General features: G+C 50.5%; 2 protein-coding genes and 1 non-coding gene across 3 annotated transcripts; 1 reads left to right on the plus strand and 2 right to left on the minus strand.

Moving 5' to 3' along the window:
* Nucleotides 1–1675: 1675 nt before the first annotated feature.
* Tmem38a (transmembrane protein 38A) lies at nt 1676–17708 on the minus strand. Its single transcript, XM_028787732.1, has 6 exons — nt 17307–17708; nt 9287–9443; nt 8848–9032; nt 7708–7795; nt 4149–4266; nt 1676–3069 (listed from the first exon to the last, which is right to left on the minus strand). Exons 1-6 carry the CDS (start codon nt 17428–17430, stop codon nt 2845–2847), a joined length of 897 nt encoding a protein of 298 aa, XP_028643565.1. The 5' UTR covers nt 17431–17708; the 3' UTR covers nt 1676–2844.
* A 720-nt stretch (nt 17709–18428) lies between these two features.
* On the plus strand, nt 18429–22671 carry Smim7 (small integral membrane protein 7). Its single transcript, XM_028787739.1, has 5 exons — nt 18429–18519; nt 18612–18653; nt 19321–19373; nt 20628–20718; nt 21805–22671. Exons 1-5 carry the CDS (start codon nt 18494–18496, stop codon nt 21818–21820), a joined length of 228 nt encoding a protein of 75 aa, XP_028643572.1. The 5' UTR covers nt 18429–18493; the 3' UTR covers nt 21821–22671.
* Nucleotides 19409–19510, minus strand: LOC114639115. Its single transcript, XR_003713958.1, has one exon. It is a non-coding gene; the product is annotated as a U6 spliceosomal RNA (small nuclear RNA).
* Nucleotides 22672–23635: the final 964 nt, after the last annotated feature.

Here is a 23635-nt window from a genome sequence, read left to right on the forward strand (position 1 = left end):
TGGAGCCAACCTGGGCAAAAAAAAAAAAAAAAAAAAGACAGATGAACTTGGAGGACCTTCAACCAAGAGAAATAGGGCAGTGGGGGAAATACTATAAGCTCTGGGACGTCGCTGGAGCTGCCAAATGTGAATAAGGTAGAAAGGGCAGAGACGTGGGGTGACAGCTTCATTTCTCTTCATGGAGGGAGCTGTAGAGGGCACGGCTCTGCTGCGGAACCCTAGCTGAGCATACCAAGGTCCAGGGTTCCATCGCACCCTTTAAAAGGAAGAGAGTTCTGGAAATGGAGGTGGTGAGTCTGGCCATCAGTGTGCTGGGTGAGTGGCCAGCTGGTCTACAGAGTTTCAGGTTAGCCAGAGCTACACAGTGAGGCTAGACAGTGGTGCTGCACACCTTTACTCCCGGTACTCAGGAGGCATAGGGAGTCGTATTTTTGTGAGTTCAAAGCCAGCTTGGTCTTAGTTCCAGGCCAGCTGGGGCTACATAGTGAGACACTGTCTCAAAACAAACAAACAAACAAACAAACACAACAAAAATCAAATCAGATGCCAGTGTGCTTCACAGTATGGATGTATATTTTTTATTTTTTGGTATGTGTATGGTGGCATAGATGGCGCCTAGGGCCTTGCACGTTAGACAAGTGATCACCCCTGAGCCATGCCCCAGGGAATCTCAGAAGGGGCTCAATCACTGAACCACCAGCCCCCTCACCAGGGATTCTAGGCAAGGGGTCTACCATTAAGTTATTCCCCCAATGCTAGACATATTTTTTAAACAATATAAAGAACCCTATTCTCATTATCAGACAATAGAAGCAACCAAACTTCAGTCCTGCTAAAATTAACTTGAACTTAAGACCGGGCTGTCAAAGTTCTGGCACCTGTTTGCAGACACCATGGCAGCCTGTCCTGGCCATGAGCCCTGACCACAGGCCAGCAGGCAGCTATCACGCCTCCTTCCAAAAATAGGCTGGGAGGCTCTTTATTTCCATTCAGTCTGTCCAGTCAGAATACGTGATACCCAGGGCAAAAGGCGGCTTCCCTGTAATCCTCCCAGCTGCTCTGGGAGCTGCTCCCAGGCCAGAACCCACTGAGGTTTATAGGCAGTTTGCAGTCCAGACATCAGACCCATCCGCTGTCAAGGGCTTATGGCCTTTCTTCCTGCCTCCAAATTTTAGCTACTGTGAAAAGCTGGGGTGAACGTGGGGGAACCAGGATCACTAGGTCCCCTTTGCAGCACATTCCTGAAAGTGGATATCCTGACTGGCAGCAGGAGTTTCTCCCTCCCCACCTCTTCCCCTCTCCCCTCTGCAGCCTCTCCCTCTCCCCTCCCCATCACCTCTCCCTTCCTCTCCCATCTTTCCCTCTTCTCTCCCTCCCCTCCCTTTCCTCCCCTCCCCCCTCCCACTTCTTCCTCAAATTCTCTCTCCTTTCTTCCTCATTTCCTTTCTTTCTTAGTGGTTTAGCTCTGGTAGCTCAGGGAGGCTTGGAAACGGATCCTCCTGCTTCAGCTTCCAGCTTTCAGGTATGCACCTTCCCATCTGTCCTGGAGAAGTCAGACCCTCCTTGACCCTGCATCCTGGGATTCAGACCCGTCTCCTACCCCTGGAGGCCTGGGCCATCTATAAAACATTCTGCTGCATCTCCACATTTTGAGGCTGAATAAAGAAAAAAAAGCTTGCTTTACTCGCACCAGATTTATTGGCTGATCACTCACACAGAGCTTTGATTGACACCAAGGGGATGAAACCCAGGAGCTTCCAGACTCAGGACCACCCTATCTCTAGCCAAAGCTATAAGGAGCATTTTCTCAACAAATGGGCAACCCTGGGTACTCCTACTAGATCTGAGCCTCACATAAGCCTGAGACCAGCAGTACCCAATGCTCACCTCTCTCAGATGTCCTGGAGACTTTGGCAACCATGGCCCTTCCCCTGTACAAGGCTCGATCCTTGGAGGAGCAGCACACCACTGTACAGGGAGCATGTGAGGATCTGTGTGTTTGTTGAATGACTGAATGAACTCTGCTGGTCAGACAGGAGGGACACCTGATGCACCCAGAGCTCGATTGTGAGCACGCAAGGCTGTCGGCACTTGGACCCTCCACCCTGCACGCACACTTCTCTTGCCTATGGGCAGCTAGGAACTCAAGGCCCCCTTCCTGTTAGCAGCCTGCCCTAGATGTGTCTGCTCAGCTGAGCGTCTGGTGAGACCTTCTGGGCTCAAACACAAATGGCCTAACATACAGAGCAGTTTGCCACTGTCCTTCATGACAGCTCCAGCCTCCTCCTCAGCACCACACTGCTTAAGAAACTGTTTGACAGATAAAGACCCTTCTGTACACAAGAGGACCTGCTACAGATCAGAAACAGGAGGCCCAGAGAAGAGAGGCCATTTGCCTAAAGATGCCCAGCAGGAGTCACAAAATTCTAGGGAGGTCCTGAGTGAGAAAGGACATGGGACCCCAGCACCTGGCTCTCAGATAATTGAGTCTCCATGTGGCGTTAAATTCTTTTGGTTACAAGATATAATTAGAACACAGAATGAAAACCAAGAACCTACCAGCCAGGGCTTTGGGCCTGGATTGTGTGCCTCCAAAGGCTGTGACCTTATGAGGGGTCTGGCAGAGGGCAGGGTTATCCATGCCTATTGAACTCCTCCACACTAATTTAACCCCACATCAGCGCTAGGAGTTGCTGATGGCTCCAAATTGCAGATGGGGAATGGAGGGTAGTGGGGAGCAGGGGGAGGGAGGGGGAGGTCTGAGCCCTGAATGCCCCTAAGTTCTGAGTTTCTCTGAGTCCTCATCCTTCTCCCAAGTACCCAGTGGATCCCTGGGGCCCAGCCCTAATCCGCTTTCTTGGTCTTCTTCTTTCTGGAGCCTTCACTCAGCTCTTCCTTGGCTTTGGCAGGCAGGCCAGAGTGCTGGGTGCCTAGCCCCATGCCATGTGGTGCTCCATGGTTGTCATGGTGATGGTCGCCTCCCCAAGTTGCCCCGAACAGCACTGGGCAGATGTAACCCTCCAGGACATCAAATGGAGAACTGTGGGAGTGTGTGGCTGTCAGGAACACCTGAGGGCAGTCCAAGAGATACATGGTGAGAGAGGGGAGAGCGAAGGAACAGTGAGGGGGATTGAACCAGCCCCAGCCGTCCAGCTTCCCATACCTCCAAGTACACGAGCCCCCATCCTGGACTCTGGAGAGGCATGACTTCCAGTGTCCACACCTGGACAGTCTAGGGATGCTGTGACCATGGTCACCCATGCCAACAGCACCTCTCAACGTCTGGACTTCAGGATTACACTTTGTTGTCGTTGAGACAGGACCATGTAGCCCAGGCTACTCTCCCACTCCCTATGTAGCCAAGTCTGGCCATAGAAGGTATCAATCATCTGAAGCCTGAAGAAGTCCTTCACTGTACCCCACCCCTGCTACCACCATACCCACCCCTGCTACCTTGGGCCTCACATCCAGAACTCTGAACAGTAAATTCATTCTCTCTCGTGCCCTCCTTTTTCTCCTTCCTTGTTTGCTTTTGCTTGCTTGCTTTTTGTTGGTTTGTGTTGTTTTGAGACACGGTCATATGTAGCTCAGGCTGGCTTCAAATTTGCTGTAAAGCTGGATGTAACCTTGAACTCCTGACCCTGGATGTAACCTTGAACTCCTGACCCTGGGGGCTCACTTTTTTGCCACAGAGGCCAGATTTTTGAAACAGAATGTCACTATGTGACCCTGGCTGGTTTGGAACTCACTATGTAGCCCAAGCTGGCCTCAAGCTTATTTGGATCCTCCTGCCTCAGCCTCCACAGCAGGCTGTGGTCTTCTATGAATGGACCATCTGTAGGCAGGGGCTTTCTATATTTTGGGGAGCTGGAGACAACATTCCCCAGGCCTGTGGAAGGAGAGGGAAAGCCCTAGACTCCTTTCTGGTTTGATCAGATTGCTGTCTCCCTACTTGCTCACACTGGCACCCCCAGCCTGTGCCTGGAAGCCCCTCCTTCCCACCCTATCCCCACCTCCTTGGACCTCCTGCCTCGATTTCCTGATGATCTTTTTCCATCTATCTCAGATGGACCATGTCTCCCCTGGAAGTGTCTGAGTACCCCTGCCCCAACCGAGGGAAGTGAAGATCACAAGCAAAGGTGGCTTACCTTACATGACACCATAAACATGGTGAAGACGAAAATGAGGCTGGCCTTGGACACCGGGAGCCAGCGGGTCTGCTGTAAGGTGAACAGGATGGCTCCATACAGACTGGCCTTGGTGGGGCTGGGGGTAAGATATAAACCACTATGGTCCATACTCAGTCAGAGCTTCATGTAAAGCTCACCAGAGCCCCAGCTGACCGACCAGAAGGCACCAGATCCGTCCTGCTTGCCTGACGGCATGTTACTTGACACTGGGTTGAGAAGTTCAGTCTGAGCTCACACTTGAGAACGAGCTGGATGGGCAATCTCAAGCCGGCGGAAGGTGGAGAATCTTAGGTGGAGACTATGCTGGGGGGAAGAACTCAGCCACTGAGGAATTCAGAGGGTGATGACATACAGTCATGGAAATAAAAAGTCTGTGACCAAATTAGTTTTATCCTTTTATCTAGGCTGAACCCTGGCTTCCCAAGGTTATGAAATGAATTGTTTCTCTTGCTTCTGGAGTCCCTGGTGCTGCTCACTGCTTCTGACAGAAGGATCGGCACTGTCACTGAGAGATGAGTTACTGTTCCTCCTCAGCCACACCCACTTCTTCTGCTCCTACCCAGCATGCATCTCAGCCTCTCTCTCTAGCACTCATGTAGGCAACTTTGGGGCAGTTGGTTCTTTTTAATTTCCTGTTAAGTTTGAGTAACCTAAAAATTACCTTTTTTAACATTTATTTTTTATTTATTCACTTACCCCAGTATCAGCTCCCCTTTCCTCTCATTACCCCCTCACACAGAACCCCCAGTCCTCTCTCCCCTTCTCCTTTGAGAAGGGGGAGCCCCCCTCCAAGTATCACCCATACACACACCCCTTCCCCGCCCCAACACCCCACACCCGGGCGCTGCAGGACTGGGCACATCCTCTCTCACTGAGGCCAGACAAGACAGCCCAGTTAGAGGACCAGGATCCACAGGCAGGCAGCATAGGCAGGGACAACCCCCACTCCACTTCTGTTGTTGGGGGCCCAGCTGCTTATCTGCTACATATGTGAGGGGGCCTAGGTAAAAGAAGTGGTTCTTTCCTTTGACCATGTAGGGCCTCAGGTATCAGTCTGACAGCAAATTCCTTTACCCACTGAGCCGTCTCCCAGGCCCCATACCTTATTTTTGAGACAAAGTCTTTTACTTGACCTCAAATCTACCATTTTTGCTAGGTGGGGTGACCAATGAACCCTGGGGAACCCTGTTTCTTCCTTCCTGGTTGTGGTGGTGGTGGTTTGAATGAGAATGTCCCCCTTCTGGTCCCATGTTGCTTGGGGAAGTTGAAGAAGTGTGCTGCTGGGGGCAGGGGCTTTGAGAATCAAAGGCCTTGCCCTTCTTCCTTTCTTGCTTATGGCTCAAGCCCTGAGCTCCCTGCCCCTGCCACCATACCTGCTGCTTGCTGTGGAGTCTCCTCACCATCACAGCCCTATGGGACAGAAGCCCAAATGCTAGGTCGTGGACGCTAGGTCACGGTGGTTTTATGGGGACAACAGTAGCTAAGAGACCAGGCGCAGGCTTGCTGCCACACCTGGCTTCTAAAGGTGGCAGGTTCTTGGGCCCAGCATTTCTTTTTTTATTCATTCATTTAATTTTATGTATATGGGTATTTTAGCTGCGTGTGTCTCTGTAAACCACATGTAAGCAGTGCCTTTGGAGGCTAGAAGAGAGCACTGGATCCCCTATGAATGGGGTTGCAAATGGTTGTGAGCCAGCATGTGGGTGCAGGGACTCACACCCAGGTCCTCTGGAAGAACAGCCAGTGTTCTTAACTTCTGAGCCTTCTCTCCAGCCCCAGATGCCCACCATGTCTTGGTTGAGATGAAGAGACGCAGACAGTGTGGGTGATGGAGCCTGAGGTAAATCAATGCCCCTACCTCTAAGACAGCCACAGTGTAGCTCAGGCTAGCCTGCAAATCACAGAGATCCTCCTGCCTCTGCCTCCCAGTGCTGGGATTAAAGACTTGGGACACTTTGCCTGAATTCGTAATGGTGAATCTTGTCAATTTGACAGGACCTAAAAATCAACCCTCAGAGGCTGGAGAGATGGCTCAGTGATTAAGAGCACTGTCAGCTCTTCCAAAGGACCCAAATTCAATTCTCCAACCCACATAGTAGCTCACAGCTATATGTAACTCCAGTTCCAAGGGGTCTGACACCATCACACCAATACACATAAAATAAAGTTAAATAAATTACTTTAAAAAAAAAATCGCCAGGCAGTGGTGGCTCACGCCCTTGATCCCAGCACTTGGGAGGCAGAGGCAGGTGGATTTCTGAGTTCGAGGCCAGCCTGGTCTACAGAGTGAGTTCCAGGACAGCCAGGGGTACACAGAGAAACCCTGTCTAGAAAAACCAAACCAAACCAAAAAAAAAAAAAAAAATCAACCCACAGGCAAATCTCTGGGCATATGTGGGAGGGGTTATGTAGATTAGGTGAACCCAGGTGGAACAACCCTTGATGACTGTGTGGCCCCAGGGCACCATCGGGACTGAACATGAAGGAGAAGCCATCTGAGCTACATTTCTCTCTCTGCTAGGTACCTGCTCTGAGCTGCTGCCTCAGGGTTTTCGATGCCTTCCCTACTATGATGGTCTGTATCCCTAAACTGTGAGCCTGTGTAAGTCTCTCCTCACTGAATTGCTTCTGTCAGTCACATGTGGTACCACAGGAACTGGAAAACCCACCAAACCACTAGGTGCAGAGAGTGTGGGTGGCCACCGGTCACCTCATACAGGAATGTGGTGGGCATGGGTTTGGGTGCAGTGGGCTCTACCAACTCACCTCTGCAGATGCTGGCAGCTAAGGTCACCATCCAGAGGGTTAAGGACATGTGAGACTGAGCCCCATGGAAACCCTGGACGGTGAGTAAAGGTGCACAGCGGGGGTTGGGGACTCCTGCAGGCTGCTCTCCAACTTTCCCAACACTAGAGAAATGGGGGCCAAGGAGCTGGGTCCATGGTTAAAGCGCTTGCTCAGAGCCAGCTGGGTAGCAAGCCTGGGCATGTGAGGAACTCAGGGTTTAACTGAGAGACCTTGCCTCAAAAAATATGGTGGTCCCAAGCATAACCCCAGCTTCTGTATGTACATGCACACACATGTACATGTGCCCCACACACACACACAACACAGACACACAGGAAGATGGAGAAAAGAAAAAAAATAAATGAAATCGATAAAAAGATGTATCCGGCCCCATGCAGTGGTCCTACATGAGTCGTGAATGTTGCTGTGTGGCCCTGCCCACTATGTCCCCCGGCCCTTCATGCCACAGGGCCTGCCTGCTTGGGGCCCTCACTCCTGTCCCTTCCTGCCTCCCTACTCACGTGCTCTCCTGGGTCCTGCAGTTTTCTAACCTGACAACTGCCATGATTCTAGCCTCTGGGTAGAGGGTCTTTTGTAGCCAGAAAAAGACCTATTCACTCTTCAAAACCTCAATCAAATACCACCAATTCCTGTCCCCACCTCAGTGGCATCTCTAGATCAATAACGCAGGGCCAGGCCGGTGGAGCGGAGGTCAGCAGTGGGTACTCACAAGGACATGTGTAAGACCTCATTGGTCTCCGGCTTCCAGACACCTCGAAGCAGCTGCTCCAGGTTGGATAGGAGGGCAACTCCAGAACCTGCAGGGCAGGGCAGGGCACCACTGAGGCAGCCAGCCTCCCTCACACCCTCCTTTCTTCTAGCCTCCATTCCCAAGAGAACACAGGACCTTCTCCTGAGGAGACCCTGAGCAGGGGGTGGTCAGCCATTGCATATGGGAAAACACAAAACAACTTCTTCCTCAGCATCACAGGCACAGTGAGGGCAAAACCAGCAAGAACCAATCGGATGTGTCCCTACTACAAGGGACTGTCGTGAGTCTCACTGTGTTGCCCAGGCTGGCCCAGGACTCCTAATCCTCATTGTTTCAAGTGCTGGACCAGGAGCCCACCACAACAGCCAGTCAACTACTGGGATTTTTACTTTATTTATTAAAGCATTTAATAATTGCTTTTTTTTTTTATTTTCTTATGTATGGGGTAGGGGTGCTAGCATGCCATAGCACGCATGCAGAGGTCAGAGGAACTGCTGGAGTGGTTCTCTCCTTCCACTCATGGGGCCTAAGGGTGGAACGTATGATAGTGCACACCTTTAATCCCAGCACCGGGAGGCAGAGGCAGGAGGATCTCTGTGAGCTGGAGGCAAGCCTGGTCTACATAATGAGTTCCAAGATAGCCAGGGCTGCAAGGAGACTCTGTCTGGAAAATTTAAGAGTTTCATTTTATTTATACTTTTTGTGGTGGTGGGAAGTGTGTCCATGTGCATGCACACACAGAACACGCATGTGGAGCTCAGAGGACAGCTTGCTAGAGCCGGGCCTCTTCTACTATGTGGGTTCCGAGCATCAGACTCAGGCCATCAGGCTCGGCCTCAAGTGCCCTTCTCCACTGAGCCATCTTGCTGGCCCCTATTTTTATTAACGTTGTTGTCACTGTGTATGATGTGTGTAGGTGGCATGTGCCATGGTGCTCATGTGGTGGTCAGTGAACAACTTGAGGGAGTCAGTTCTTTACTCTATGGGTCCCAGGGATCAGATTAGGTCACCAGGTTTTGGCTGCAAGCTCCTTTACCCTCTGAGCCATCTCACTGTGGTAACATTTTTTTTTATCCTCCCTATCATAATTCTGTTTACCTTTGACCCACCCGGTGGCGATCATGATGAACCACCCGTGGTGGTAGTGGTGGTGTGCGTGATGGATGCCCACAGCAATCTTTCGGACCCTCACCACCTCCTTCATAGCCACAAAGATGAGTTTTACAGGCAGAAAGCAGACACACTTGTAGAAGAGGTCCAAGGGACAGAAGAAAATCAAGTACCTTGAGGAAAGAAGGGCTAGGATCAGAGGGAAAGGCGGGCACACCGGGAGCTTAGCACAGATGCAGAGAAGGCCCAGGGCCGGGGGAGGGGCTTCTACTGGTTGCAGTGCTTAGCCCAGAGGCAGATGAGGAGGGCAGGGTGGATGGCGGCAGACTGTGACTGAGGGTCCTTGGTTCCTTCAAACTTCCTCCTCCCTGGTGTTGGGGTCCTCCCCCATCCCAGGCTCTGCCCTTCCCCACCTCCCAGTGCTTACCACACTCCAGAGGCCAGCAGGATACTGGAGCTGTTGCTGAAGTAGTCAATGATGGGCTCCCCAAGAAGCAGGTCGGCCAGGATGTAACTCCCAAAACAGTGTAACATGGCGCACAGCCAGGATGCCACCGGGTGGTGCCGGGACAGCTCCACAGCTCCTGCGGGGGGTTAGGGGGGGCACACGAATGCTGGGGATCACTGGAATCCCAGGAACACCCACACCTGCTTACATGCTGCCCGCTGGGCACTGGAGATTAAATTCAGGATGTTTGTTCTCGTCGGATGCTGAGGTGGAAGCTGGTCAAGCTGCATGTTGAGCCAGCTCTGTACCACCAAGCACAGACGTGCCGGCACCCACAGAGGAAGCCATCTCAGGACCCGGTCAGGGCACGGCAAATGTCATCAGGGGCCCCTGAGCTGGTAAAGGCACTTGCTACCAAGCCTGATAAGCTGAGCTCCGTCCCAGGACCCCCAGTGGTGGAAACAGGGACTTGATTCCTGTAGGTTGCACTTGCTGACAAGCACTTTCATACCTGCTGTGTGTGTGTGTGTGCCTGTGTGTGTATGTGTGTGTGTGTGTGCGCGCGTGCACTCACACAAGCAATAAAAGAAGCCTAGCATGCCTTTACTCCCAGCAGGCAGATCTGTGAGTTCAAGGCCAGCCTGGTCTACAGAGCAAGTTGTAAGACGGCCAGGGCCAATTGTAGGACAGACAGACCCTGTCTCAAGTAAACAAATGAATAAGTAAATAAGATAATATTTGTAATTCTCCACAGTCTTTGTTAATGGGTGTCTCCTGGTGTGACTGCTTGCCATACAGAGCCCCTGCCCTCTTCTGACCAGTGTCACTTAGCAGAGAACAATCTTAGGACCAAGCACTCAGCCAAGTAGCTCCGTGTTCAAACCACCTAAGGTCCTTGTTACTGTTTGGACATGGTCTGATCCCAAGGTTCGCAGGAAACTGGTCCCCAAGGTGTGAGTTACAGGTGGGGGGACCTTCAAGAGTTCGGTGTAGTGCTCAGTAATTAGGTGGGGGTGCTGAGGCTAGCCTGCTAGAGGTAGGACCTGGGAGAATTTGGTTTTAAAAGGGACAGTTGGGCTGTGCTGAGTTGGTAGAAAGATTTTAGCTAAGGGTTGAACACTTGCCTTAGCCTCTGTCCATAGCAGCACATAAACTCAGTGTGCGTGATGCAGGCCTATCATCCCAGCACACAGGAGGTGAAGCAAGCAAGAGAGTCAGAAGTTCAAGGCTGGGGCTGGAGAGACGGCCCAGTGGTTAAGAGGAAGCGGACCCACACAGCAGCTCACAACTATCTGTATCTCCAAGTTACACCCTCATACAAACATGTATGCAGGTCATCCCCTACATACTACAAACATGTATGCAGGTCATCCCCCTACATACACACATAAATATAATTTAAAACTTAAATTTTATGAACAAAAGAACACACAAAAAGAAAAAGCAGCCTTGTCAGGTGCCCTGGAATGTACCTTGTGGGGGAAGAGAAGAAGAGGGGAAGGAGAGGGATGAGGAAGAGAGAAGGGGAGGGAAGAGGACGGGAGGGGAAAGAACCCTCCCACCCCCAAGCCACCCTGGATCTATTTAAAGCACACTTCCCCTGAGAAGTGATCCCCAGGAGCAGCTGGTGAGTCCACCGAGCCTCAGCTGACAAGCATTCCTCCTGCTCCACAGAAAATGACACTCACATGTGCTTCTAAAAATAGCTGTCAGGAGCAGTCTTATTCCAGGGTCTTTGTGCCCTTTGGGACCATCTTAAGACAGAGCTGAATGAGGCAGGAGATTGAGATTTCAGTGCATGACCCATGACAAACAGGCTCTAGCTTCATTTCACAAGCACCTCCTATATAAAGTACTATGTCTCCAAGTACTATGTCCTATATAAAGTACTGCGTCTGCTTGAGGCCAAGTGTCTGCCATGAGTCCCCAGTGAGCCTCAGTTTCTCTGGACGTCAGAAGACAGAGGGATGGGTTTATGAAGTACAATGGCTCAACTCATTATCTTTACTTTTAAAAGATTTATTTTGTGTATGAGTGTTTGCATGCATGTGTGGCCATGAACGGTGTGAGTGCAGCGCCTGCCAAGGCCTGAAGAGGGTGCCAAGTCCCCAAGAGCCGGGGTTACAGGTGGTTGTGCGGGACCTTGGATCCTGTGTAAGAGCAGCTGGCACTCCTAACTGCTGAGCCCACTGCTCCAGGTCTGTGTATCGTATTATTTACTTTGACACAGTGTCTCACTCGAATCCAGACTAGCTTTTGATTTTCCATCCTCCTGCCTCAACCTCTCCACTGCAGAGAGGACAGGCTTCAATCACTGCGAATCTGGAGAAGCCCACTCTCCCTGGCTGTACTGGCTCTATCAAAGGTTGCCTACCCGGGGCCAAAAAGAAATTGCTTAGCTCTTAGCAATTATACCAGAGATATTCTGGGGCCTAGAATGAGATTGAAATATGTGGAGGTGAAATTTCACACATAAATCTTAAATCCACCCACTGTGGCCTGGAAGGGTAGCCCAGTTTAGCACTCTGCCCAGAACCTCCCAATGAGGGGTTGGGGGTCTGGCTCAGGGCTGGAGCCAATGCCCAGAATTCCCCAATGAGGGGTTGGGGGCGTGGCTCGGCTTATGATCCGTGCCAGATTTCCCCATTGTCTTCTGGTATCAAAGATTAGTGGGGTTGGGTGGGGATAGAAAATTGTCCTCTTTTCCTTTTTTTTTAGTGCTACGCTGTGCATAGCATATCTCAGGAGCCACAATCAAAACTACAAAGCTTTGTACTTTTCAACTTAATTTTGTTGTGAACCTAAAACTGGCCTGAAAAAGCACTTGTCTATTAATTGGTGCCGTGGCTCAGGGAACACGCCTGAAGTCCTGGGTTCCATCCCCAGCACAACAGAAACCAGGCAGAGACCTATGCAGCGGCCTAGGCCTAGAATCACAGCAGTCAAGACTCAGGAGGATCATGAGTTTGAGGCCAGCCTGGACTACTAGTGATAGCCTAAAAAATGGAGTCTAGCTGGGCAGTGGTGGCACATGCCTTTAATCCCAGCATTTGGGAAGGAGAGGCAGGCAGATCTCTGTGAGTTTGAGCCAGCCTGGTCTACAGAGTGAGTTCTAGGGCAGCCAGGGCTCCACAGAGAAACCCTGTCTTGAAAAACCAAAACCAAAACAAGGTTATTGTTGGGCATGTCTGTAGTCCCAGCACGTGGGAGATGAGGCAGAAGAGTCAGAAGTCAGGATTCTCTTTATCTACACAGCAAGTTTAGTCCACCTGCACTACATAAGACCAGTTTAGTTCAAACAAATGAAGGTTGGTACCAAGGGTACAGTGCTTCCCTCACATGCACACAGCCTCAGGCTCCATGCCAAGCACATAGGTGGGTCGGGGACACCTGTCATCCCAGCATTGGAGTTGGGGTGGAGCCAGGTGGATCAGAAGTTCAAGGTCATCCCAGGCTATGAGGTAAGGCCAGCCTGTGCTACATAACAGTGTGTTACCAAGAAAGCTAAGGACTCCAGACTGTTATACTTTCCTTCCTCTTGCTTTCAGTCATGGGCCATATCTTCCGCCCCCTCTGCTTGAACAGAGCTTGGGGTCCAGGAGGGAGTCAGACTCCAGAGGGTTCCTGCTTTAACCCACAGCTTGGACCTTGGGAGGGATTTGGACCAGGCTCTCCTGGGCAGTTCCAGTTTGCCCAGCATCCTGAACTTCTGATTAGCTCCCAGTCACTCTGAGCTTTCTTGCAAAAGAACTCTCTGTAAAACCCAACCCAGAAGACACCAGTACCCCAGTGACATGTTCTTTTAGAGCAGTGGTTCTCAATCTTCCTAATGCTGCAACTGTTTAATATAGTCCCTCATGTTGTGATGACCCCCTAGCCATAAATCATTTTGTTACTACTTCATAATTATAATTTTGCTACTGTCAAAAATCATAATGTAAATATCTGGCACGCAACCCCCAGAGGAGATTGAGAACCACTGTTCTAGAGCCTTCCAAATGAATGTAACCACTTCTTAGAGAGGATGCAGAGCCCAAATCCAGGTATCCATATTAGTGGACCACATATCAGTAGCCAGAAGAGGACAACTGGCTTATTATATCAATGAACCCATATCACAGACAGGCAGGGGAAAATTCGTGGAGGCAATGGGGATCAGTTTGATCAGACACCCTCATCTGTCCCTTCTGCTTCCTGTTTATGTGTGTGCATTGAGCATGCATATTTGCATGGCGCAGGGGTGTGGAGGACGACAGTATACACAGGGGTTTGTGCACGTGGAGCCAGCTTGTCCTAAGGACCCAGTCTCTGCCCCCTGAATACTTCACCATTTTCTTTTTATTATTTTATTACTGGGGGGGGGGCATGGAGGATCTTACCATGTAGCTGTCCTGAAATTCTCTCTGTAGACCAGGCTGGCCTCAAACTCACAGAGATCTATCTGTCTGGTCTCCTGAGTGATGAGATTAAAGGTGTGTACCAGCATGCCTGGCTGTGCTCCACCATCTTTAACTGTGAAAAAGGCTTAGCATGTAGCCCAGACTGGCATGCACTAAGGTCTTTGGCTCAGTTTCCTGTTTGCCAAAATTACAGATATGTGTTGCCGAGCAGCTCCCCAGTCACCTTGATTTCCTAAGGGAAACGAGTTCTTGAAGCCTGTCATTCTGGCTGTCACAGGGACCAGTGGGACTTACAGGCTCACCAAAAATTTATTTACTTCAGCCTTCTACTTCCTCTCCCCCAAATTTTGAAGGAATAGACTCAGGCAGATGCCTTGCAGCAAGCACTGGGAAAATGGTCTTGAAGTGCAAGCATGGAGATACTCTGATTAAATTCATCTGTGTTAACTTGTTTGGTTGGTTTTGGAGACTGGGGATGGAATCCAAGGCCTCCAGTATGCTCAGCAAACACTCTATGGACAAGACACAACCCCCCAGCCCCTCACTGGGGAATTTTAGGCTGTCACTCTAAGGGTGACAGTAATATGGCTTAGCAGGTAACAACACTTGCTATCAGGCCTAATGGCCTGAATTCAATCACTGGAACCCACAAGGTGGATGGAGCGACCTGAAGCCTGCATTGTCTTTTGTCTTTCACACATGTGCTATGGTAGTACTTAACACACACAATAAATAAAGTATAATAATAAAAACTCTAATTTTATTTTGAGACAGGATCTGGCTAAGCTGATCAAGGCTGGCCTTAAACTTGCAATCCTTCTGCCTCTACTTCTTGAGTGGGTGAGACAACAGGTGGGTACCACTGTACCAGGTTCAGGTAGAGCTTTTTGGAACTCATAGAAATCCAACTGCCTCTGCCTTTGCCTCCCAGATGCTGGCATTAGAGACATGCACCAACATGTCCAGGTGGAAACAGATATTTTTTTTTTTTTTTGGTTTTTTGTTTTTAGAGACAGGGTTTCTTTGTATAGCCCTGGCTGTCCTGGAACTCTGTAGACCAGGCTGGCCTCGAACTCAGAAATCTGCCTGCCTTGCCTGGCAGTGGTGGCTCATGCCTTTAATCCCAGCACTTGGGAGGCAGAGGCAGGCAGATTTCTGAGTTTGAGGCCAGCCTGGTCTACCGAGTGAGTTCCAGGACAGCCAGGGCTATACAGAGAAACCCTGTCTCGAACAAAAAACAAACAAAAAACAAAAAAAACAAAAAACAAAACAAACAAACAAAAAAAAAGAAATCTGCCTGCCTCTGCCTCCCAAGTGCTGGGATTAAAGGCGTGCGCCACCACCGCCCAACTGAAACAGACTTTTAAAAGACCCCAGGAAATCTAATCTATAGCTAGGATTGAAGAACTGATGAAGTTCTAAAGTATAAAAAGAAAACCTTCTGGAAAATTCTATCTCCTACATTTGCAGCACAGATAGTTTATTGTGACACTCCAGCAGAGATATTTAGACAAGAATGAGCATGGAACATCTAGAATTCAAGCACAGGGGAGGCTGAGGAAAGAGGAAAGAGTTTGAGTCTAGCCTGAGTGACCAGTGGGACCCTGGCTTTTGGTTGGTAAGATGGTTCAGGGTAAGAGCACTTACTTCCCAGTGGTGCCTGGTGACCCAAGTCTCATCCCTAGAGCCCACGCAAAGTGGAAGGACAGACGTGTCCTTGGTCCTCTACTTGTACTCTGGGGCATGTATGGCATACACATATTAATAATGACAATGATAATAACTGAAAATATTTTTAAACACAAATAAAATAAAGGGGGGCAGTGAGTTTTACTTGAGTTCAATCCCCGAGTTCCACACAGGGGAGGGAGGGAGGGAGAACAACTCTGTCAAGTTGTCCTGTGCCCTCCGCACGCATGCATGTCCCAGCACATTCACCGCCCCCCCCACAATAAATAGTGAAAAGAGTTAAAAATAAAAATACAGACACCCCCGTTTTCAGCACACTTCCATACTAAGTCCATTCCAGGGGTTCCCATCCCCTCACAGTGGATCTTGGAGTGTGCAGGGTTCCACAGAAGCCACCAGGAATTCTTCCCCAGATGAGAAACCCAGGTTCTCCAAACAATAGCACAAACAAGAACTTCACCTAGCAAAGCATTGTTGCTTGGGCAAGGGGAAGGAAGACCCAACACGCATGCCTGACAGTCTCGATAATCCCGTTTGCATAAGAGCATGTATTTATGCTTGTAAGGACAAGTATACAATTTCATCCAAGAAAGCTCTGGAAATGGGCCCTTTCCAGATTATCAGGAACACTGTTTTTAAAATTGATTTTTTTCTTCCATCTGTGGGTCATCTTGAAGCTCCTCCCTCATTCCTAAGTAAACACAGGAATCTGGTTTTGTCACCTCAAAAGTAATTAATTTACATACCCACCCACAGAAGTGTCCTAGCTTTCCTGGAGGAAATTCTCCTGCCCCTTAAGTTTGCAAGTTCAGTAGAATAACTAAAACTGCAGAAGACAAACAGGACACATTTGCTTACTTGTATAAAAATAGAACACTCTAGGGAGGCATTTGTTTGTTTGTTTGTTTATGTTTGTTTTTGAGATAGTCTGTAGTCAAACTGGACAAGAATTCATCAATAGCCCTGGCTGTCCTGGAATTAGCTTGCTTTCCTCCTGCCTCTATGTCCTACGTTCTGGGGTTATAGGTGTGAGCTACATTTGTCCTCATTAAAGCAGAAGGTTTGGAGGAGGGGTGCGGTAGCAGCAAGATGACTCTGCTTGTAAAGGAGCTTGTCTACGAATCTGACCACCAGAGTTCGACCAGGGACTCCCGTAAACTGTCCTCTGACCTCCACATATATCCGCAACACAGAGATAAATAAAAGTAATTAACTTTTCTTTTTTTAAAAAATCAAAGTAGTACGGTCTATCCTCCTCTGACTCTTGAGAGCGAGCTGACCCAAAGTTGCCCTGTCCTGGAACCGTTTCGGTAAGTGGGAAGGATCCCAAGCCCGAGCTGGCCCAGCCGGCAAGCGAGAAGGGAGGGAAGAAGATGCCAAAAGATGTAGTACAGAGGGGGCATGGGTGTCACTTTCCCCGAACCTGATCGCAGCCCCCAGCACAGCCAGTCCTTATATAGTCGCCCGGCAGTCAATCCAAGGGCGTTAAGGGAGGTCATGGCAGCTGACGTCCAGAACATCTGACCCGGGCAGGTCCCACCCTTGGTTTGGAACCTTCGCCACCACCAATCCCCCTTGTCCAAGACTAAGTTCAGGAAGCCTTGCTCTAACCTGACTCTGGCCTTTTCCTCGCCCCCTCCCTCAACCCCAATCCCGCAGCACCTGTCCTCCTAACAGTAAACAAGTGCTCTTCTCTCCTTCCCTCCCACCTCATTTGCAGCCCCCTTTCCACAGCGCCTCTGTCTCCGGGGTTCCCTCCTCCAACTGCGTGCGCGTGGGAGCACTCCACGATCTCAGCCTCTGCCTCCTCCCCCATCCAGCCCCAGGATCTAGCCTGCCTCCTCCTCTTGCCTCCGTCATCAAGCCATGGGCAACCTCCCTCCTGGTAGCTCCTACAACCCCCGACTCACCTGGCTCATACTTCAGGTAGATGATGGAGACGATGAAGTAGCTGAGGTCGAAGACAGGGAAGAGCGGCACCCGCGAGAAGCTGAGCGCTAGCTCGCCTAGGCTCAGCGCTGACATCAGGTCCATGGCGATGGAGGGCGCCTCCCCGGCCCTGTGCGTCCCGCGCCCCGCCGCCCGACGACTGCTCCCTAGCCACTGAACCCGCCCCACTGCCAGGCACCGCCCCCTGCCTGCCTCTCCCCCCACCTCCCGAGAGGAGGGGCGGTGGGGACGCCTAGCACCTTGGAGCTCAAGGGGCCGGGCAGCAGGGACGTCAGAACTCGTTCGACGGAGCCAAAAAAGGGACGGTCTATCCCCTGCATCCAGCGCACACAAGAGGGAATCCTGTCCTTGTACATCTGCTTTGTTAGTACCTTGTCCCTTTCCTGTGGGACTAACCAATTCAGGACCGCTATTTCTCTCAAAGCCTGTGCCCTCGGAAGATCTCAGCCAAGAATATGTTTCATTCCTGAGGAGCGCAAGTCTTCTAAGTCAGAACCCCGCCTCCCACAAGGGGACCTCAACCCAACCCTCATGTCCTGTTTGGTTTTGTCTCTCTAAGAGGGGTTCCACAAGTCAGAACCCTCCTCTTTGTGGACCCCAGCCCAGACCGTGGTGTTAGGGTCCACTGAGTTAGAACCCTCTCGCCTCAAGTTAGGATCCATCCTCTGTAGACCTTAAACCAGGCCTCATGTTCTGTACGGTCTGTTCGGTCAGGACCCTCTTTCTCCATGGGGCTACTTGAGTCAGAACTCGGAGGTCCGTGGGAGTTACAACCCAGGCAGGGGGACATCCTAACTCTATGCACTCTGAGCCAGGATCGCAGTTCTCCTTGGGGACCCAACAGGAGTCCTTCTGGAGTTCAAGTATCCAAGTCTTTCCCGGGCGGCTCAGGGGTCGAGAGCGCAATTTCTGTAGACAACGAACCCACAGCCCAGCCAACGCTAGAGCAGAATCAACAGCAGGGACCAGCTGTGGCACGAGACACTGCGCATACGCGGACACCCTAAGCTCCGCCCTGTAGGTGACATCATGCTACAGCCTCCCTCGAAGCAACCATTGTTGATTCAGAATTGGTCAGTTCGCTTTCCACTTTCCGCCCCTCATCACAGCTTCCGTTTCCGGTTTAACAGATGCCTTGGCTGTAAGGATGATCGGAGACATACTGCTGTTCGGGTAATTATGAATGAGGGGTATTAGAGGTCGGAGAGCGACCACAGCCAGACAGGGTGGGGGTGGCCTTACTGACTGTTACTGTCCTTCCGCAGGACGCTACTGATGAACGCCGGGGCTGTGCTCAACTTTAAACTGTAAGTAGGCCGCCGCGGGCGGTGTCCGGGACGGCCAGGCCGGCCCACAGCCAAGCCCCGCCCACACTCTGGGGTCACGGCTAGCCACGCCCTGTGCATGCTCCACGCCCCACTAGTCCTCCCTCTAGCCACGCCTCCGCGCTGCTTTACCAGGCTCTGACATTTCTATATCACTCTTCGGGCTTTAAATCTGTACTCTAGACCCGGAGATGGCTCAGCGGGCAGAGGTGCTTGTCGCCAAGCCTGACTACCCGAGCCAGATTCCCGGAGCCCCCATGGTAGAACTCTTGTGGGTTGTCCTTTTGACCTCCACGCGGCATGGCACACTTATTCCTCTCACTTACAAATTAATATTAAATAAACAAAAATATCTGCATCCTCTGTTCCCGGGTTGGTTGCATCTCCAAAGAGCCTCAGGCTCAGGCTCATCCCTCAAGAATGTCTTTCTGGCTGTTGGAACCACTCTATCCTGTCTGTGGCTGCACACCCAGCTGTGGACTAGGTTGGTTGAGAGTGCCTCACAGAGGGTTGTATCACTGCCCCAGGTCACATAGCAAGTCGGGGCCAGAGCTGAAGTTCATGCCCTTCCTAGCTGGGTGTCAGGGTCAGGAAATCCGATGGTGTTTATGTTCCACGGAAAGCTGGTGTTATCTGCTGTTCTTTATAGGAAAAAGAAGGACACGCAAGGTTTTGGGGAGGAATCGAGGGAACCCAGCACAGGTAAGCATGTTTTCTTAGCTTCAACACTTTTTTTTTTTTTTTTGGAACGCTTCACAAATTTGCTTGTCATCCTTGCGCAGGGGCCATGCTAATCTTCTCTGTATCGTTCCAATTTTATATGTGCTGCCGAAGTGAGCCCAGCTTCAACACTTTCACAGTCCGATTCTGGGGCGCCTATTGTCTCTCTCACCAACCTGCACTTTTCTCTCTTCTTCCTTTTGTTGAGATGTGGTATTGTAGGCCCATGGCTAGCTTTGGATGCCTGATCCCCCTGCCTCTGCGTCCTAGGTGTTTGAATGACAGGAGTATGTCACCATGTTGTGTTCATCAGATTTATTGAGTGTCTACCATATTGCCAACCACTAAACTGACTGCTTTGTAAGGATGTGGGTAAAGAAAGTGGTCCTAGCCGGGCGGTGGTGGCGCACGCCTTTAATCCCAGCACTTGGGAGGCAGAGGCAGGGGATTTCTGAGTTCGAGGCCAGCCTGGTCTACAGAGTGAGTTCCAGGACAGCCAGGGCTATACAGAGAAACTGTGTCTCAAAGGGAAACAAGAAAAAGAGAAAGTGGTCCTGCCCTGTGGGACTCAGCCCAGGGCGATTCAGAGGGTGTTCTGGGGGTGGGGGTCAGGGAAAGTGGGTGTCAGGAAGGTGGTGCTGCTGCTGGAAGCACGGGTTGATGTGGCATGGCAGAGACCCTTTCCATGACCAGTGTGGTCGTGATGGGAGTTCGGAGCCAGCTTCAGCCCCACAGTGAGACCTGGTCTCAAAATCCCAATTTACAGAAGTTTCTGAGAGGCCCAACATGCAAAGGCAGTTGCCACCAAGCCTGACTGTGTAGGTTCAGTTCCCCAGGAGAGAATTGACAGTTTGTCCTCTGACTTAAACATGCTCTGTTCCATTTAAAAACAAAAACAAAACAACAAAAAAACATTTACAAAAAAAAAAAAACCCTAAAAAAGTGAGGTAAACCAGAGCGAAGGCAGGTGATGTGTCCCGGGGTGCATGCAGTGCTCTGAGTCCGGCCACGAAGTCTGGAGCTGGCAAATTCTCAGTCTAGCCAACCTGGGCCTGGTAACTAGGACCCACAGCTCAGGAAGGATCCTTATTGGACAGACTTGAGTAACGTACCCTTTCCAGTTCCAATCAGAAGCTTTGGGGATTGGTGCTCCACAATGATTGGTCAGGGGCTGCCTCAGTTGTTTGGTAGTGGGCTGGGTGACAGCCTCCTGGACCATACTCTCTGCCTTTGCAGGAGACAACATCCGAGAGTTTTTACTGAGCCTGAGGTATTTCCGGATCTTCATCGCACTGTGGAATGTGTTCATGATGCTCTGCATGATCGTGTAAGTCTGCCTCACTTGGTGCTCACGCTCATTGCCTGCTCCTGCCCTTTTCAGTTTGTTTACAATGACGTGGGTCCTGGGGCTCAAACTCAGATTCTCAGGCTTGGCAGTGGGCACCCACTGAGCCATCCTGCCAGCCCCTAGTTGATGCTCAAGGACTACCCCTGCTTCCAAAATAAGCCAGCGTTGGAGGGTGGTCTCCAAGTCCAATCTGGCCATGTGTCTCCCACCCCTGATGTTGTGTTAAACCTGTACTAGATGGTGGCCCCTAAGTCCAACAGACTGCTTGTTCCTGCCTCAGAAGTCTTAGTAGAAGCCAGCAGGTAGGATTCACCATTGGCTTCTGCTTTTTACCTTCACTCTATTTGATTTTTATTATTATTATTATTATTATTATTATTATTATTATTATTATTATTTTTAGCTTTTTGAGACAGAGTCTGATTGTAGGCCAGGCTGCCCTCAGACTTATGATGCATCTGCCTCAGACCTGTGAGTCCTGAGACACACATGAGTGTGACCACTGAAATGGCTTTTACAGATAGAGTCAAGTAGGGATCTGAGTTCATACCCTGGCAGTCAGGCGTGTGCTAGCATGCCTCTTGGGATTACAGGCATGTACCTCAGTGTCCAGCCGACAGGAGTTTTGGTTTTTTCTGTCTTATTTTAAATGTCTGTGTAGGGATGCACACAGGTCACACGGTGTGCTTGTGGAAGGCAGGGAACAGTTTTCAGGAGTTGGTTCTCTCCTTCCACCTTGTTGATCCTGTGGCTCAAACTGAGATCATTAAGGTTGGCAGGGGGCTCCTTTTGTTCACTAAGTCACCTCGCCCAACCAACAGTTATGTTTTAGCTCAGAAAGTGCAGAACGGTGAAGCACTTTCATGGAAAATAATCCCCAACAGTGTGTTTGAGATAGCACCTTGCTGTGTAGCTCAGGCTAGCCAGTGCCTTGTTATGTAGCCCAGGCTGGTCTTAACCATGTAGTCCTCCTGTTTAGCTTCCAAAGTGCTGGGATAGCTGACGTCCATCTGTGTGGCAGCCCCTTCCTGTCCTCATGGTCATTTCACCTTCTGACTTTTCCAGACTGTTTGGCTCTTGAGTCCTGCATGGAACCCAGAGCTCACCTGCTGGACATCAAGGCTCCATTTCTGTTTCTGATGACTTCAAGAATGCCTCTCACTGGAAAGCCAGAGACGTTCCCAGAAGGCTCAGCTCATTTGGGTAGAGAAGGTCCATCTCCTGGCCACCTGACCCTCGTCAGCTACAGTGACAAAGTCAGCCTTTGTTAGGAGAAAGACCTAGATCTTTCCCTTGTCCTGGAATTCCATCTTCTCCTGGGTCAGCTTCTCAAGAAACCTGACCCGGGCTATTTCTTGGTTGGGTTGTTAGTGATCATTTTGGTTTGATTTGGGTTTCTTTGTTTGTTTGTTTTGAGTTTTTTTGAGACAGGGTTTTTCTGCTTAGCCCTGGCTGTTCTGGAACTCACATACCAGTCTGGCCCCTAACTCACAGAGATCCGCCTGCCTTTGCTTCCCAAGTGCTGGGATTAAAGGTGTGTGCCACTGCTCCTGTCCTTGCGAGACTATCCTTAATTGATATGATTGCAGGGCCAGCCATGACAGTCTAGCAGCCTCTTTTGCACTACAAGGTCCATGCTGGTGGACCCAACAGTGTGGGGCCAGTGGGGTCTTACTTCAAAATGTTTCCTCCTCACCCCATGACTGGGTCCACCTGGGGTGGCCGAAGTCTGCTCCAGCACTTAGAGGAGCAGGTCCCCCACCCTTGGGACACCAGCCTCTTCTTTAGACACTAAACTGTTAGCCATAACATACTCAGCTTCTCCAGAAGAGGCCTGTGGAAGAGGTGCTAGTGGCGATGTCAGCAGACACCTCTCTGTGCTTTCAAGCTGCTTGTTAATAAAGGGACTTTGGGGCCACCCCTCTATCATTGCTTGGTGACCATGACTTCATTGCTTATGATGTCGTCAGTGAACTCTGAAGGAGGCGAGCTCAAGCTTGAGGTGCTTGCGGTTTAGAGGCGACTACGCCATCAGCTCTGAGATGCATTCGGTCTAGGGGTAGCCATGGCATCAGCTCTGAGATGCATTCAGTCTAGAGGTGGCCATGCCATCAGCTCTGAGATGCATTCCGTCTAGAGGTGGCCATGCTATCAGCTCTGAGATGCATTCGGTCTAGAGGTGGCCATGCCATCAGTGCTGAGATGAGAGACTTTAATCAACACTTGAAAGCAGTAGCAGCTGGTTTGCTGTGAGGCTCTCTCTGGTTTGGTTTGTTTCTTTTCTTTTAAAGATTGTTTTATTTTATGTGTATGGTATTCTGCCTGCATGCATGTCTGTGCACATGTGGATGCAGGGCTTGCAGAGGCCAGAAGGCCTCTGATCTGCAGCTGGAGTTTCAGCCAGTTGTGAACTGTCATGTGGGTGCTGGGTCTTCTAAGTGTGACCTGTGCCCTGAGACCCTCTTTTTGGCTCTTTTTAGACAGGCTCAAATTCAGCCGTGGCAGAGCTCCTCATCCTCTGAATAGTGAGACAAGGCCCCGGTTGAATACCACCACACCAGGTTTTTTTGTTGGTTGGTTGGTTAGTCTTTGAGACCGTCTCGATGCAGTCTGTGCTGATTGAGAACTTTCCATTCCCCTGCCTCCGCATCTTCAGTGCCAGAATCCCAAGTATACCACCAACCCTAGCCATAATAGCATTTTACCCCAGGCTTCCCCAGGGACTATGGAACAAAACTCTGGTAATGTGGGAACTGGGTCAAGCCTAAGTTCAGGCTGCACAGCTGCTGCCTGATTGACTGACAGACTTGTGTCCTTCACCCCCACAGCATGCCTGAGCCTGCCCACTTGCTAGCTTGTAGCATGCCTCTCTGTTGGCTGATCCGCAGCCTTGGAT

The sequence above is a fragment of the Grammomys surdaster genome, unplaced genomic scaffold, assembly GCF_004785775.1.
Source record: "Grammomys surdaster isolate TR1022 unplaced genomic scaffold, NIH_TR_1.0 125672, whole genome shotgun sequence".
Classification (NCBI taxonomy): domain Eukaryota; kingdom Metazoa; phylum Chordata; class Mammalia; order Rodentia; family Muridae; genus Grammomys; species Grammomys surdaster.

What these genes read in the sequence shown, in the direction of transcription:
- Tmem38a (XM_028787732.1), bottom strand. Translation starts at nt 17,430, where the DNA reads ATGGACCTGATGTCAGCGCTGAGCCTAGGCGAGCTAGCGCTCAGCTTC. An exon ending in CGCCACCGGGTGGGTCAAAG is followed by an intron (nt 7,796 to 8,847) that starts GTAAACAGAATT and finishes CCTGCCCTGCAG; the next exon opens with GTTCTGGAGTTGCCCTCCTA. An exon ending in GAGGTCTTACACATGTCCTT is followed by an intron (nt 4,267 to 7,707) that starts GTGAGTACCCAC and finishes TCTTACCCCCAG; the next exon opens with CCCCACCAAGGCCAGTCTGT.
- Smim7 (XM_028787739.1), top strand. Translation starts at nt 18,494, where the DNA reads ATGATCGGAGACATACTGCTGTTCGG. An exon ending in GCTGTGCTCAACTTTAAACT is followed by an intron (nt 18,654 to 19,320) that starts GTAAGTAGGCCG and finishes TGTTCTTTATAG; the next exon opens with GAAAAAGAAGGACACGCAAG. An exon ending in ATCGAGGGAACCCAGCACAG is followed by an intron (nt 19,374 to 20,627) that starts GTAAGCATGTTT and finishes CTGCCTTTGCAG; the next exon opens with GAGACAACATCCGAGAGTTT.